Consider the following 17,295-nt stretch of genomic DNA (forward strand, 5'->3'; position numbering starts at 1 on the left):
GCACGAAAGACATGGTGTTGTTGTATCGTGCAGACGTAGCCAAGCAGTTAGTCGGCTACACGGATGTCGATTGTGCCAGAAATGCCCATGATCGTAGATCCACATCCGGATACGCATTCTCATTGGGAAGTGTGGCGATCGCGTGGAGGAGTAAGAAGCAACCGACAATAGCACTGTCGAGCACTGAGGCTGGATATCGAGGGGCGGTTGTCGCTACGTGCGAAGTCATTTGGTTGAAACGGCTAATACGGGATCTACACGTAGAGGTGTCCGATCCAACGATGATCTACTGTGACAATCTCAACAACATCCACCTTGCGAAGAACCCTGTATTCCACGCCCAGACCAAGCACATTGAGGTGCACTACCACTTTGTCCGCGAGCATGTCCTTTCTGGTGGCATATGTTCCGACGGGTCGACAGGTTGCCGACATTTTCACCAAGCCCCTTGGTCTCGACAAGTTACGACATTTCTCGGGTGAGCTAGGTTTGCGTCACCTCGACACGCCGAACTTGAAGGGGAGTCAGGAACAGGAGCGTGAAAGGAGTGGTAGTAACCGCGATGCCGAATCAGATGAAGAATTCGATTTCAGGCCGGCTGAAGAAGTCGAAGAAAAAAACAGGGGCCGTAACCGCAAGGAAGAGCTGAAGACAGCCGAACAAAGGGGAAACAAAGCCAAGAAATGCGTAAAGGCCAAGACTAAGACATGGTCGGACGTAGTTAAGGGCCTGAAGACAGAAGACGAATTGGAGACAACCAATTCGAGTGAAAGCGGGAATGAATCGGAAATGTTCGATTCGGATACGCCGAATCAACTAAGGGCCAAGTGGAGGAAAGAGCAGCAAAATAGGCGCCAACACCGCGACAACAAGGGAGCTGAGAAAGGCCACATGAGCAGACAAGCTGACCGAAAGGGTTGAAGCGCGCGGAATCGGACGGGTCGAGGAGCGTGAGCGAGGCGTGAAGCCAAGAGAAGCCGGAGCGAAGGGGGAGCGAAGATCCAGAAAAGCATATGGAACCTCAAGTTTAGCTTGAGGGGGAGTGTTGAGAGACAAGCTCAACATTGGGTGCGTAACCCAGTACGTAGACTAGATGCGCCAAACCGTATGCAAAAATATGGTCGTGGCGGTGTTTAAACCGGAAGGCCGTTAGAACGTTATTCCTCATAAGGAATAGTTTTGGGAGTTAGTGTAGAAGGCTCATTTATGAGCAGTCAAGTACTGTCAGTACTTGTGTCAGCCCGATAGTCAGGGCTTGTATAAAAGGTGTTCATTGAGCACCAAGTATGTACAAAGAACATACAAAGAATTATTTTATAATATAGTTTTGTATTTTTTGCTCTGCCTCTATCTCTGTCTCTCCCTCTCCTTCTCTGTGATTTCTGTGTTTTACGGAATTGTCGTACTTCCGAACCGTGTACTCTGTGCTTTTACGCATACGCTTCCGCGCACGTATTCTTTTACAATGGATCACCCCACTAGAGCCGCTCCCATCTAAAATGTTGTACTATAAGGAACACTTCATGCACTTCTCTAAGTTAGGTTTTATTACACAACCAAAAAAACTAGATGCATTCTTACCAAATGTAGTAAGGGTTGCCATTGGCCAACTTAGAATATCATCTCACCAACTTGAGATTGAGAATGGTCTTACTAGTGGAGTCCCTAGAGAGGAAAGGATATGTAGATTATGTCACATAGAGATAGAGGATGAGTACCACTTTACATACAAGTGTCCAACTTACGCCGAGATATGGGCAAAATACCAAGAGATATTCGGTCCCTCTCCCACCCTCCCCAAGCTATTAGATACTCTAGATATAAAGAAATTAGGTAGATATATCTTAGAGCTAAATCAACATAGAGAGAATAAACTACAAAATGTTGACGATAACGTTTCTAAAATTCACCAACATGTAACAAATGAAGTTTTTCAAGGACAAAGGGAGACTATGAATGCGGACACACCTGCACCACTCGGCCTCTTCGTTGATGAAGCTGAAAACCAAAGAAGAACCAAACGCCCTCGGATGCTAGGTTTCAAAGCAACTAGACATGGTGTAGAAGCAATTAAGAAAATAAGGGAACATGCGCTACACTGCCTAGAAGCCATGGTTGGGGTACCTTCTCTACCGGAACCACGGGTCACACCCACACCGAAACCCTTTGACCTCCCACTTCTTTTTGAGAGGCTTGGATGGAAATGAAACGAGGCCTAATAGAAAGTCATTTCCTTTATCAAATAGGTTACATCATAACACGTTTTGTACAATACTATAACTCTTTTAACTGAAGTTCTATTTTTATTTTTATTTTTGATGATTAGGTAAATACCATGTTTTGTTGTACACCAATTGTTTCATGGGCCAATTTTGGCCTTAGAAGACGTTGATATATCTTTCTTTCTTTCTCTCTCTCTCTCTCTCTCTCTCTCTCTCTCTCTCTCTTTTCTTCTTAAGAAAATCAAATCGAAGGAAGGCATCATGAGCTCTCTCTCTTTTTATTGTAAGTACCTTACCCTAGTGGTAAGTTGTTGCACTACAATTACTTCACCTCTCTATTACATACCTCATACATATCCGTTTTTAATTCACTAGATGCCCATGACCTCCTGGTCTCCATCGGCAACCTTACAAACTGAGCACGCGCGCGGACACACACACACACACACACTCCTCTCCATTTATGAATTCCTTCGTCAGATCTGCCATGGCTTCTTCATACATATCCGTTTTTAATTCACTAGATCCGAAGGACCACTATGGAATGTAGGGGTTGAAGTTTGAACCCATGCCCTCCTCGTCTCCGTTGGGCAACCTTACCAACTGAGCACTACATCCATCTATCTATTATATACTCTCTCTCTCTCTCTCTCTCTCTCTCTCTCTCCATTTACGAACGAATTTCTTGTTCGTCAGATCCGCCGCCATGGCTTCTTCTTCTTCTTCTTCTTCTTCCATCTCTTCCGTCCGCTCGTCCTCCTCTGCTATCCAAAATGCTGCTTCCTACAACAACTACAACAACAAGAAGAAGAAGAAGAACACATTTCTCCTCTCTCCTCATCCTTCTCTGCGGATCACTTCCACGAACACGCATCCTTTCATTTCCTCAGGAAGTCTCTCCCTATCAAAACACAGGTATTTCTTTTTCTTTCAGAACCACTCTTTCTTACATGATGACACTGATTTGAAAATCTTCTTGTGATTCATGAAAAGGGACTCATCGTCATCATTATCGTTCCAGCTTTTAAGTCGTTCTTTTCTCTGTTCCCTCCGCTCCCTTGTTTTGACAAATGTTCACGGTTTTCAATTCATGGACATCTGCATCATCATCGATTAATCATCCGCTCTTTATTTTTCTCTCTGTCGATGAAATGATGTTTTATTCTTTCTGGCACCCTCAGTCTCTCTGTATGTGTGTGTGTGTGTGTGTGTGTGTGTGTGTGTGTTTATGAAATGATGATGATGATGATCTCTGCAGTTTCTCTTTTGGATTGGAAAGATTTTCTTCCATTGTTATTATTATTCTCCATTTTTGACATTGTGTACCGATCTTTCCTCTTTACAGTGCTGATGCGCAGTTGTGAAATGAAGCCACATGATCAGATGGACAGTCTTCTAGTTGTTTCAGTTGTTTTTTTCCATGAATCTGTTCTTGATTTTATGCAAAAGAATGGATGGAATCTATGGAAAGATTATCACAATCCTTAGAAAAGAGTTCTTTGGGGAAGCACTATAGGTAGACATGGACACCACGTTTCTTCTGAAAACAAATGAATGCATGAGGATTTATGTGAAGCTAAGAATTACTATATCAATCACTAGCCTAATCTTTGTGTATATATAAAGATAGATGGCATTGTATGCATGTTATATGCAACTTGTAGAATATGGACACACTATCTTTTACATATACGCATAGCTATTGTAATATAAAATATCTCGCAGATAATATATGTGCATATGTTCCTGCGACACAGGATACAATATAAGTATATTGGCATTTTAAATATAAACATAATAATTACATAGCTATTGACATCGGGGGACACGATGTAGAGGTAAATACTCCCATAATTAACACTTAATATACATGGATAATAAGCTATATGTATGAATATCCTCGTACAATTAAATGTCCTTTAGGATAGGGTATATATCAACATGTACACTACATTTATTCAGTGTATAATATGGTATATGGCGCACCTACACTTATATACAAATATAATGTCGATATATAATTGTCTAATTAGTAAATACATATCCGTAATAGCTTCAGCAAACTGTTAGTGCATCATTTGTTACTTATAGAGGCCACATATATTAAGTATTTAATTATTTTATCTAGAGAATATATGTGCATGCATGTATGTATAGATCGAGTGCACCTAAAGTGTCTATGCACATATACATATTATATAGGCAATAAATATGAAGAATGCATGCTCATGTTCTGATTGCCTATTCATGCATTGTTTCCTGCTAGAAGTTTTGATGGCTAATGAGAGCTTAGAATTGACATTCAAGTTGTGTTTGTTTTTGCACTCTTAACTCTTCCTCTTTTGAATCCAAGCTGACGTTTTTTCTTCCATTCTTTCAAAAAGAATTGATATCTTTATAGTATTCATGGCCTCATTATCTTCGAACCTCTCTGACGCCTAGTTTTATAGTGTTTTGTAACGACTCATCATTGTATTGTCTTGTAGTTTTGCATAACGTACATGCTTGTAAATTTCAGTGTTAACTAAAGTAGATTTTATCATAGGAAAGGGTATTTTGTTGGTACAAAGCTGAATCATTTATGAAAAATGTTGAGCCCCTAGATTTCATGTTGAGCGTGGATGAAGATGGAACATTTCATGTGTACGATGGAACTTGGAAATATTTTGTGTGTAGCTTTTAATATACACAGCGAAACTTGGGAGAATTTCAACATCGTCATTTTGCATATAGTTGTGATAATAGTAAGAATGGTTTTGTAACAAACCGGAATAGCAGGTAGTTGATATGATTAAGCTAGACTGCACGTGGCTTAGACTGTGGGGTTTAAAAGGCATGATATATTTTTCTAGATTCGGATTCAAATTGTAATAAGAGAAAAACAAGTGAAGTATAACGTAAATAAATTGTGAGCTTCGTCATGATAATTGCTGGAATCACTTTGGAAAAAGAATAATTTGCTGTAAATCAAAACATAGGATTGCCTTTCACAGAGACATTATAGGAATTTTTTTGAGATAATTATTTCTCATAGTAGCTTGGTGAGATATAGAACCCTTTTAAGGTATCCTTCAAGGTGTAGAGGTTGAACCCATTCAATCGATTTAGAGATCATTTAACGTGCACGAATTTGCTATGGATGCTGCTTGCTTGTTTAAGCTATAATCTTGAATTGTTGGCTTGTTCATTTGTAATAGAGTATACCAGGCTTTAAGCGATGCAGCAAGTATTGTCCAGCCCAACTTAAAGGTAAGTAAACTTAGGGTGCTTTTAACAATGAGGAGTAATTATAAGGGAAACCCCTGAATTTTTCTTTATTTCCTTAAATTCCCCTGAGTTCTCCTCATCGCCACAAATGCCTTTGTCGATCCCCAAATAAAGAAACACTGGGGGGATATTCCAGATTTGTTTTATCCATATAGTTTTCGTCTTTTTCTGAACCGTCAAATATGAACATTACATTTTCTTGCAGGAAGTGGTAGTTAATGATGATATTCTTCTTCCAACTCCAATAGTGATTATAGATCAAGAATCTGACCCTGATGCAACAGTGGTGGACCTCAGCTTTGGTGATCGGCTTGGTGCACTTCTTGACACTGTAAGGGTTTTTGAATTTTTCCTTCCTATAATGATTGTGCTATCTGAATTTTGAGTATTAGATGAGGAATGTGCATGCTAGATTATTTTTACAGTACTGTTTGCACTGTCTCTATTCTATTTCTTTGAGAAGCTAGTTAAAAAGTCTTTAAACAAATATAGTTGTCGATTTGTTTTGTCAAAAATAAATAAATCTACGCCTTTGTCAAAATAGTTTTGAGATTATTTTTTATTATAAAAAAGTTATAGGTTATTTTCCCTGGCTGTAATATTTCTGAAGCAACTGTTTTCATTTACAGATGCAAGATCTGAAGCAATTGGGACTGAATGTTGTCAAGAGTACACTTTCTGTTGAGGGGCCAACAGGTCGGAAACGTTTTTCCATTACTGAAGGGTAGGGGTGATTCTTACATTCATGATATTTCAAATTTGTAGAATTTTAGGGAAAAACTTGGGAATGCCCCAGAATTGTCATTATTTCATCATACGCCCCTAGTCAACCTTAGAAAAATAAAAAAGATGAATGAATTGGATGTTAATTGAGCAAACGGTGTTGAATTGATCATATAATGAATTGTGTGAATACCACCTCTAGCCAAGGCATTTGAGAAACCGATGAAAACGAGGGGCATTTGAGATGTAAAGAAAAACACGGGTGCTTTAAAGTCTTTTGCTATTTTCCTTCGATATTTTACCACGAATTCTGGCTTAACATATTCTGTTTGTATCCAGAGAAAGCGGTCGAAAAATTGAGGATCCTGAGATGTTGGAGGCTATAAGGCTTACAATTATAAATAATATGCTACAATATCACCCTGTATGTGATTTGTATCCACTATTTATGTCTTTTGTTACCTTTTAAATGTAAAATGAATTTAATTTTTTATATCTCTATTGTGGTTCTCTTTTCATTCATGTCTTTTGTTACCCTTTAAATGTAAATTCAATTTCATTTTTTATATCTCTATAGTGGTTCTCTTTTCTAAGGTGTGAGTTATGTTTTGGGTTGTTTTATGCACATAGGAATCAAGTGCATTACTTGCAATGGGCAGTGTATTCGGTGTGACACTTCCTTCTCAGGCATGTGTACATGTTCTCAACATCATCTTTCACTGAACCTGTGAACAACAAATAAGAATAAAATGAAATAAGCATCCTACTGTAATTAAACACTTTCTTGCTTTTTTATATTTACTAAGAGATAATTTATTCCTTTATTTTAGCTGGATGTGGACATCACAACTCAAGTTCATATTACTCCGGAGGGGCCACATAGAAGGTGAGATGATAAATGAATGGCGTAATTCATTGTTATGAAAAAAAACTTCTATTCATTTCCTGAATTAACCATAGATAATTTGTTTTTCTCAATAGTCTGTTGTATATTCAAACTGCTGATCGGCCTGGTTTGCTGAGGGAAATAGTAAAATTCCTGAAAGATACCAATCTGTCCTATGAGTCTGGGGAGTTTGATACAGAAGTAAGATAGTATATACTAGAAACAAGAGCAAGATTAATTTTATTTGGAGATTAATTTTCTTACATCTAATTTAATTCTTTACTCTTTTGTAAGGGTTTGGTAGCAAAGCTCAAGTTCCATGTGAAGTATAGGGGTGAGGCACTAAGCAAGTCTATGAAACAGGTACCTTTCTAAGATTAGATTTGTTTTCTCATTTTCTTGTAGTGTTTTTATGCTACTATTAATGTTTTTTCTGGTACAGGTAATAATTAACTCTTTCCAGTATTTCCTAAGAAGGCCAGACACTAACGAAGACAGCTACTAACTGTTTGTACTATAATGAAGTATAACATCGGGAATGAGATATGTGGACAGTGGAGTAATTGGGGAATTTAACATCTTTATTCCATTCAACTTGGTGCATTTATAAAATGAAGAACTCAATGCTTGTAGTGTTATTATTGCATACTTGCATCTCCTGAAGTATAAAGCATGTGAAGTCAGGGAAGATATGCAATCTTTTATGGATAGTATGTCGTAGTTTCTTGTTTTGATATTGTTTTCTGTTTCTGATCTTGAAAGGAGGATGCCTCCTGGAGTTAACCTCCTTTCTAACTAGGAACAGTATTTATAGATTGTTGAAATGCTGTATTGGCAGTTTTTCTCATTGTTGAATGAGGAGATTTTAGTGAAGATTAAGGAACACATGGTTTAACATAGAGAAGGTAGTTTATGACTTATGACAAGTATGCGTTGGCATTGTTGGATTATTGGATTAGCAACTTATTAGACTGCTATATTCCAAGGTCCCCTCACAAAGCAAAATAATTTACTGCATATCAAAATTAGAGTGTGAGGAGGCTATATGTAGGAATGATTCATTTCTACAATCTTTTAGAAGAGAACCCTATAATAGAAGAGTGATGAACTAGCTTCCAATCCAAAAGCTAGTTCGTCTCAAATATCCTTAAGAACAATACATCCTTGCTAATACATCTATTTCTCCACACTGCTTGCTAATTCCGACTTATGGTGCTTTTATTTGAATGCTTAGTGTTACATTAGTGTTACATTATATTACTGATTACAGGGACTGTTGATAGTCACGTTATATTACTGAAAACATTGGTGACAGTACCTTATTCACAATGTGGGTATTTATGTACTTTTTGATACAGTATTGCAGTAGTGAAATATTGTCAAGATACCTTATTTACCATGTGATTTACTTTCTGATACAGTGATGATCACAGTAGTAAAATGTAAGTCAAGAATTTGTCATACATGGCTTCTTTCAAGGAAATTCAATACATGTTTTATGAGAGTTGCAACTTATGTTCACAATACTTGCAGGCTTTACTTCTATAGCTAATTTCCCCATTTAATATGGTACATTTGCCACAATCTGAGAGGGATATATCATTTTAGAACATCTAGGTACTCTAAACTAAGATCATGAACGAATACACTAGGAGCTCATATATAAAACCATCATTCATGAAATGTCCCTAATCTCAAAAATGCCATGAATTCAATCAAATTATTAAGAGTTATCCTTATCCGTGGCATATGTTGTCATCAATATCATCAAGTTTATCTAGGTACTCTAAACTAAGATCATGAGCGAATATTCAATCAAATTATTAAGAGTTATCCTTATCCATGGCATATGTTGTCATCAATATCATCAAGTTTATCTAGGTACTCTAAACTAAGATCATGAGCGAATACACTGGAAGCTCATATATAAAACCATCATTCATGAAATGTCCCTAAGACTAATCTCAAAAATACCATGAATTCAATCAAATTAGGAGTTATCCTTATCTGTGGCATAAGTCTTCATCAATATCATCAAGTTTGAGATATGACCAACTATCAATTGATGTCACTGGAAACAACAAAATAATAACCCAAACAATTACCTTTTACAACCAAATTAGAAAATTTGTAGTTACTTTCTCTGAAGGGGCAATGCAATGATGCCTCCACTCTGAAGGGGCAACAATAAAATAATCAAATAAGAAACACTTTAATTGGTTTCGGAATTTTCACTTTACATAGACATAGCTTAAAACACAGGCAATATGTATATATCAAATGAGGAACTAAAATTTTACAATTACTAGAACAGATATACAATGAGGAGCTAAAATAGTATTGAAGAGCATACTATATTAACTTCATCTTCTTAACTTAATTATAATTATGATAAAAATAGGTGATGAACCCAATCCTTGAACATTTCTCAAGCACATTCAATATTCAAAAAACATCTACAGGTTGAACATACCTTACATGCATTCAGTCTGGGTTGGTAGCAAAACTGCAATGTAAGTGCAAGTGGCAAAACAAAATCGAAGCAAAACATCTCTTCACTACGCTAACTAATTGGCCTGCATTCATCTATCTATAGTCACATACTTGAGAACTGTTTACAAGTCAACAAAACTTTTGAGGGCAGTCTACACATAAAACATTGAGCCAATCTGCACATATGCACTATTTTATAAGGGGCATTTATGAAGGGGCAGCTTGTTGCAACTCACCTTGACCATGTGCGAAATGACAGCGACCACCATATGTGCAAGCTCCCTTAGGAAAATTTTCACATAGTTTCGATTTATAAGCATGAGTTCCAACACCTCCTGGTTTGATTGGGTGTACATTCTTGTTAGCAAGCATCTCTCGTACCATTGAACTAGCTTGTCCGATTTGATCAAAAGAACCTTGCATTTCCACGTTCTTTATATTTGGATCAGATTCATGATCGCGGATGAAGAGCTTTGCACCAGTGGTACGAGAAATTGCCTTCAAATTTACTCCACCTTTTCCAATGATAAAGCCTGCAATTGATGAGTTGATGCTTACATTCGCTGTCGAAATCGCTCCAAAAGCAGCCGCTGCAGATAGACCAGGAGGGGTTGGCTCCCTAAAACCTCTTAATGCAGCCCTATCCTCTGTTATGGTTCCAGTTCTTATTTTTCCTACTTGAGATTGATTACTTGTGCTAGGAAGTGCTTCTGATTTCTTCAACTCTTGCTCACCATGTGCAAAATGGCATTTTGGGCCAAAACGGCATCCCTCTGAACTCTCAAAGTTCTTGCATAATCGTGTCTTCAAACCTCCGGCTGTTGTCATTGATCCTTGTTCTCTAGAGGTAACTGATAATCCTTGAATTGAAAGGTCCTTTCGGGAACCCATAAATCCACTTCTATTGAAACTTGAGGTTGGAGATAGAGCAAGTGATGCCACACCACCAGGTACATAATGTGAGAAATGACAACTCTCTCCATATGGACATCCAGAGGTACTACAGTACAAAAAAAACTAGCCTCAGTCACCTAAAGGAGCTACGGAAGAATGTTGTGCCTTCAACACCTTATTACGAATATATCCAGGAGAACACAACATAAGGAAAATCCATGTTTTTGAGCATATAATATACAGCACCATGTTATATACCATAGCAAATCGGTGCAAAGGGAACTTTGCAACCCTTCTTTTAGGTGTTTCATGGCGTTTCTCATAGCTTGAAAATCCAAGTATATTAAATATCCAGTTTTTCAATCAAAATATGGACTTTATGATCTCATTCCATTCATAATACTCATACAAGCTTTTCTCATAAATGGAAATACAAGATCACGTTCCATGAAACCAGCACCATGATGACATAAATTTAACATGAACCTCCATTCATAATACTCATTCAAGCTTTTCTCATAAATGGAAATACGAGATCACATTTCATGAAACCAGCATTATAGTGACAACAAATTTAACATGAACCTGGATTCCCAAACTACACCTACTTGTATGCTCAGGTCGTCCGGTTACTTTAGTACAGAATGTCTATGTGAACATAACTACAGAATGTTCAATACTCTGCAGATTAAAATATATTTGATTCCTTTTGAATAGGTGAGAGAATTGAAACCTGAAAAACTTGAGGCAAGCCTTTGAATTGCTTCCTATATTTGTTGCAAACGACTCCCTCTCTGCTTCAACACATATTTTTAGGTCTTAGTACTTTCGAGTTGAAATGTTATGTTTGATTTTTAGACGAACTCATGATAATAAATGCCTCACCAAGTTACAGCCTGGAACACCTCAAAAACAAGGACTAATACATTTAGAAGCTGAGAAATAACGCATCCAAGTCCAAGTTGATAGAACTGTGAGATATCTTCTACATGCTAATGTTGCATTAAATAAGATTAATACTTTACTCCATGTTTTATTCTCATAAAGCTTATCTACTTTGTTGTATGTAAGAGCTCCTAAACATGTTAGTTGTTTGCTTTAAAAAACTAGAACAACTTACATGTTACTTCATTCTTATCAACTTTATCTCATTTGTAGAATCCATTAATAGATTAAATGTGAAGTTCTCCATATGCTCAATGTTTGTTTTACATATTTTGCATGACCTACATGTTATTTAACTCTCATTAATCTCATCTAGTATACGTCGAGTGAGAAACAATTATGTGAAACTCCCAACAACAGTTCCATTCACATCATTCCACTTCCTCTCTTAACATTTCAGAATTTTGAAGAACATACATCCAAATATAACGAATTCTTGGGAAGCAAATGAATAGAACCATCTGCGAAAACAGCCGTAGGCAATACAAAATGGTAAAACATTTTTCTGGAATTCAAATAGCTACTAAATTCTTTGCACAGGTATACCATTAAGTTTCTTGTGTTTCGTATTATATCTAGAGTCTCCGGAGACCTCATATTCCCTAATCTATGATCGAGTCAGATATCAATTGAGTGGATGAGACAGGTTACATCCATCATATTGAATATTTCCCAAGAACTTGAAAAGCTTGTCTACCAAGAACAGCTATGGGTAGTGTCATATTTAGATAGTTTGCTGGTAAAGCTCCCTAACAGAGAATGTATGTTTTAATACATCTTAAGGCAACATCTGGCTTGAGTTATAGATAAATAACTTGTTCCCAAGGCAATATAGTGTGTGTGTGCAGTGCATATTGATAGGACAAGTAACAAATGGAGAGTGTGATGTATATTCTCTCTTAATAGGGTAAGAAAGTAACAAAGACGGTATATTTTCCCACGTTTTCTTTCAGGTTAAGCAATAAATCTGCAATATTCAATTGTATTCCATTGAATATTCAACTTTGAACAAACTTCAAAAATTTGCGTGATATATATTGTTGCCTGCTGTTTACAAACGGCATTTTTTCCAGCGGATTGGTTGTCAAGGTATACACTAAACTACCGAATCTTCTCCCATAAAAAATTGAAAGAACTGAGACAAGTTGGCTTACCAAGACAACATCTGGATAGTCATATATATATAATACTTAAAGGTATGCTTTTAAATTATTGGTTACCAAGATTAACACGGGCAATCAGTAATGCAAGGCATGTTTTCCAAAGGTCTGACGCCAAGGTAAACCAGGTAAATAGCCAAAGGCAAGGTTTGGAAATACTGGTTTTCACAACAAAGCGCTGTTTTTTAGCGAAGAAAACAAGACAAGCATCTGCTTTAATCCAAACGTGACAAAGAAAAAATAAGAAATTGCACGAAGGTATACAGAAATAAAGCAATGGAGGATCCACGTTTCTGAAGCAAGAAAGTGAGATTTCCCTCCCGTACAGAATTCAGCGTCCTCATGCATGATTACGACAACAAAAGCAGATATAATATGAAAAAATGTGTACGAAGAAGGAGAAAAAGGAAGAAGAAAAAGAATATGGTGCTGGTGATGAATCAAATCAGAAAAGAAGAATCGCATTCGAAAGTGCGCATACCCGAGGCATCATGCTGAGCTGAAGGTTCGAGAGAACGTTCGCAGGACGAAGCAGAAACATTAATAGGTACAGAAACGATGGAGGAAGAAGATACAAGAGGATCAGAAGCAGAAACAGAAGAAGCGTCATGAATAACAACAGTTGTGGTAGTAGGAGGAGGAGGAGAGGGAGGAGTTGCTCCATTGGAGTAGCAGGCCTGATGATTCAAATGATGATGATCAGAATCAGTTCTCGATTTCTTGCAGAGCGGAGGCGGAGGATCTGTTGTAGAAGTGGTAGCGGTAGTAGTAGAAGAAGTAATCTGCGACTCCATAGCTAAAGTCTTGACGTATGAGAAGAGAAGAAGAAGAAAGCTGATGATCGGTGATGAAAAGAAAGAAGTATGTAGAGGAAAGAAAAGAACGAAGAAGGGAAGGGGGGGGGGGGGGGGGGTTAAGCCTCCTTAACATACTTAACTTACTACTCTATCTATCTATCTATCTATCTATCTATCTATCTAGTGGAGTCTCAAGGAGGGCCGAAAAGAATAACGTTTAAGCCCTACTACTACTACTACTACTACTTACTCTCAAGCACACACATACACATTGAGAGAAAGAGAGATAGAGACACAACGCACACAGAGAATGAAATGAATGAATGAAATTAATAATATATAGCCTTAGCCTTCTTTTGTCGTCATTGATGTTGTTGGGTGTGTTGTTGTCCATGTTTACTATATGTATGTATGCATTTACTAGTTAGAAGCAGTAGTAGTAGGTAGTATGTGAGCATTTGTATCTTCCCGACCGTGAAAGTGGCTCTTTGCATGTACATATAGTGTGTACATAATAGGGAGAAGGGAAGGGGGGGGGGGGGGGGGGGGGGGGGTCGGGTAACAAAGGAAAATGTGGGCCATGCTTCTTCTTTACTTACTTTGACTCTCCTAATTCATTGTTTTTGCTAGTACCCAGTTGTCTCCCATGTTTTCTAGCTAGAGAGAGAAAATTCTCATTTTTTAATTATGTTTAAGTTCTTGAGGTATTGGAGGCTATGGTTCAATTTGAATATGCGGAATGCCTTCACTTTCAATTCACACAAGTTGGGGTGAGGAAATATGTAATAAAGTTAAAAGGGACTTCTTTTGTGGCAATTGACAAGTGTTATGGAATCTCAACTATAAAGAGAGCCAATTGTACAAGGTGACATGTCATCATATTCATAATTTGAATGGATGTGTAGGGTGAGATTGGCTTTGTTGTACATGGTTTCCCAAAGCTCAACAATTTGTTTTAAGTTAGTCATGGTGATGTTGTTTCTTTTGTAATAAAAGGCATTATTTACACATGCACACAAATGTGGATTTTATCATTGTCTTTGGATGTGTGATATGTCCTATGAGACCCAAAAACATTATAGTTCACATATTACATGTGAAAGTGAGCAGTGGGTTTCGATTTTCAAGGACTTTACCAATGAAGGTTGCAATCAAGAGTGCACATTGTCATTGTGAGAAATTCGTGCAATGATTAGGTTTGGTCAAAGATGTGTGGAACACATAGTTGAATGTAATCAAAGATAGAACATTGTATCAAAGTGTGCATAGTCAACTATAATCACCACTTTTGTCCCAATGCCCCGTCTCACATCCTAGTGCACGTGAGCTAAGTCACACCGAAGCAATGGTCCGTATGATATATAATAATATGGGTTGTAACATATATTGATGTGTGCATTTTCTCTATTCGGCGAAGAATATGGTTTTGTAGTTAGATGCCACATATGTACAGTAATGTATGAAGCGTGAGCCTTCACATTTTTCCCATGTTTTGATACATTGGCATTGCAAAAAGGTCTCACTTAGGAATCTAGTGATGCGTCTTGAAACAAGTGTGTTGCATCCCATATTCCAAACCATTTATCCATATCTTGCGTTCAACTAGAAAACAATTTTTTGCTTATATGTGTCTTTTGGATCTTTTTGCTTGCTTCCCATGCAATTCTAAGAAGTCAATGTGAGGGACTTTTTTAAACCTTGTGTATGTATTCGACAACCCTTTCCATGGCCATGATCTCAATGGGAGGTGATCCCGTCTCAAGAAAGAAGTAGAATGGTGTATGGCCATGTTTCTTGATTTGGAAAAACTTTTGTAAGAAAATGCTTTTGGAAAGTTTCACACTCTTTCCAACTAGACTTACGGATGCTACCTCCTGTTGAGCGAGCAAGCTCAACATGATCCGGATCGGCTAAATAAGCCAAGAGCCGGATCAGTGTTCGGATCTGAGTGTAATCGGTAGATCGTTCGAGTCCTACGATCCTGGCCTAGTATGTTGGCATATTTTTAGGAGTTAGTGTCAGTCGCTTGGTACGAGCATTGAAGTACATGTCAGTACTTCTGTCAGTCCTTTAAGGACTTGTATAAAAGTGCTCACTGAGCACATTGTATGTAGAGAGTGTTCATTATTTTTTAATTGAGGTTTACTGTTCAGCTCTCTCTGTGTATTCTTGTCGCTTCCATTAAACCTGCACATATTTTCTGTTGATATCTGGTGAAGTCGGTTTTTTCTATGAGCTTCCGCACGTAACTCTTTTCATGGTATTAGAGGGCAAGGGTTGAAAATCCTCTGCTACCGACAGAAAGTGCTAAGTAGACAAGCATACCTAACATCCGGAAAAGAACATGCCGAAGAAAGAATGGACAGAGGCATGGCTAGCTCGTTACCAACGGAGAAGCTCGACTGAAATAACTATGCATCTTGGTCATACAAGATGTACCAGTACCTGCTCAGACACGGATACTGGAGCTATGCCGAGGGAGAGAATGAAGTAGTGTCGGAGCCGACACATAATGACTTCCCGGCATGGGAGCAAGGAGCGGGTAGAGTATTATATTGCCTCATGTCTTGTGTGCACGATTAGATGCTCGACTACATCAAGGATGCAAAAGCGCTGAAAGAAGCTTGGGAAAATCTGAAGAAGATTTTCGTGGCAAGCACCACAACCCAGAAGTTGCATCTCTGACAAGAGCTCAACAACATCAGACAACGGGATATGTCAGTTACCGACTATATCACCAAAATAAAGGAGATTTGCAACGCGCTGGGTCCATCAACGTGACGGTGGACGAAGATGAGATGGTCAAGGATGCAAAAGCGCCGAAAGAAGCCTGGGAAAAATTGAAGAAGATTTTCGTGGCAAGCACCACGGCCCGAAAGTTGCATCTCTAACAAGACCTCAACAACATCAGACAACAGGATATGTTAGTTACCGACTATATCACCAAAATAAAGGAGATTGTCAACGCGCTAGGTCCATCAACGTGATGGTGGACGAAGATGAGATGGTCCAGATCTGCCTAGGTGGTTTAGCGTAAAGGTATGGGCCTATCAAGATGGCAATTTGCACTTGAGAGAAGCCACCGTCCTTCTTTGACTTGCAATTGATGCTGATGGTCGAAGAAAACCATGCGAGTGGGTCAAGGACCACTCAATTGGATAGTCGGATGATGTACATAGAGGCGGATCGGCCCCATGGGTGTGGAGGACACGGTGGATCGGCACGCAACAGTGGCGGCTAACAAGAGCAAAATCGGAGGCACATATATAGTGCCGACAACAGTTCGAGCAGTTCCGGACCCTCCACGAGCAGGGGGAGTCAAGGTGGTGCTGAAAATCGGCAATCGAAAGCCGATATGAAATGCTGGTATTGTGGCAAGAAAGGCCACCGAGAAAACGAGTACCTGAAGAAACGCGCTGATTCAAATAAATCCAGATCTAGCAATGCCAAACAAGGGATTCAGAAGAGTTCACACTATGCAGAAGGATCAGAAGGATTCGGAACCGGAAAGACTGGAAAAGGGCTAGCTTTCGTGATGAAACACAAGGCGAACTTGATGAAGAAGATCACTTCCGAATCGGAGGAAGTGTGGTATGTTGACTCTGGGGCGTCAAACCATATGACGAGCCATGAGGAGTGGTTCTCGTACTTAGAGAAACCAGAGCAATCAGGAGTTGTCAAAATCGGAGACGACACCCCTCACCCGATCAAACATGTTGGAGAATTCCCCTTAAGTCATGTCGGACAAAACGGGAAGTTGATGAACGTATTACATGTTTTGACAATTACGAAGAACTTGGTGTCAGTCGGATAGATCGTCGACCAAGGGATGCAAGTACGATTCACACATCTTGGGTGCTTCACCAAGGAAGAAGGTGAGATCATCACACAAGGGCGTCGGGATGGGA

At 38.5% G+C, this 17,295-nt stretch overlaps 2 protein-coding genes across 2 annotated transcripts; one reads left to right on the plus strand and one right to left on the minus strand.

Moving 5' to 3' along the window:
* The first annotated feature begins 2,906 nt into the window (after window positions 1–2,906).
* On the plus strand, window positions 2,907–7,788 carry LOC147865129 (ACT domain-containing protein ACR11-like). The gene is made up of 10 exons (XM_087317881.1): window positions 2,907–3,137; window positions 5,420–5,471; window positions 5,695–5,820; window positions 6,119–6,213; window positions 6,552–6,636; window positions 6,843–6,899; window positions 7,043–7,098; window positions 7,194–7,299; window positions 7,393–7,461; window positions 7,541–7,788. Exons 1-10 carry the CDS (start codon window positions 2,929–2,931, stop codon window positions 7,601–7,603), a joined length of 918 nt encoding a protein of 305 aa, XP_087174007.1. The 5' UTR covers window positions 2,907–2,928; the 3' UTR covers window positions 7,604–7,788.
* A 1,847-nt stretch (window positions 7,789–9,635) lies between these two features.
* LOC147865130 (zinc finger CCCH domain-containing protein 14-like) lies at window positions 9,636–13,441 on the minus strand. The gene is made up of 3 exons (XM_087317883.1): window positions 13,072–13,441; window positions 11,219–11,279; window positions 9,636–10,591 (listed from the first exon to the last, which is right to left on the minus strand). Exons 1-3 carry the CDS (start codon window positions 13,382–13,384, stop codon window positions 9,799–9,801), a joined length of 1,167 nt encoding a protein of 388 aa, XP_087174009.1. The 5' UTR covers window positions 13,385–13,441; the 3' UTR covers window positions 9,636–9,798.
* Window positions 13,442–17,295: the final 3,854 nt, after the last annotated feature.

The sequence above is a fragment of the Azolla caroliniana genome, unplaced genomic scaffold (assembly GCF_043228905.1).
Source record: "Azolla caroliniana isolate FFs.n. ecotype wild unplaced genomic scaffold, voAzoCaro1.0.p SCAF_4, whole genome shotgun sequence".
In the NCBI taxonomy this organism is placed as follows: domain Eukaryota; kingdom Viridiplantae; phylum Streptophyta; class Polypodiopsida; order Salviniales; family Salviniaceae; genus Azolla; species Azolla caroliniana.

Coding starts and splice junctions, on each gene's coding strand:
- LOC147865129 (XM_087317881.1), top strand. CDS start 2,929: ATGGCTTCTTCTTCTTCTTCTTCTTCTTCCATCTCTTCCGTCCGCTCG. Junction 6,214..6,551: donor CGTTTTTCCATTACTGAAGG/GTAGGGGTGATT, acceptor GTTTGTATCCAG/AGAAAGCGGTCGAAAAATTG. Junction 6,900..7,042: donor GTGTGACACTTCCTTCTCAG/GCATGTGTACAT, acceptor CCTTTATTTTAG/CTGGATGTGGACATCACAAC.
- LOC147865130 (XM_087317883.1), bottom strand. CDS start 13,384: ATGGAGTCGCAGATTACTTCTTCTACTACTACCGCTACCACTTCTACA. Junction 11,280..13,071: donor AGCTCAGCATGATGCCTCGG/GTATGCGCACTT, acceptor GTGTTGAAGCAG/AGAGGGAGTCGTTTGCAACA. Junction 10,592..11,218: donor GCTTGCCTCAAGTTTTTCAG/GTTTCAATTCTC, acceptor TTTGTACTGTAG/TACCTCTGGATGTCCATATG.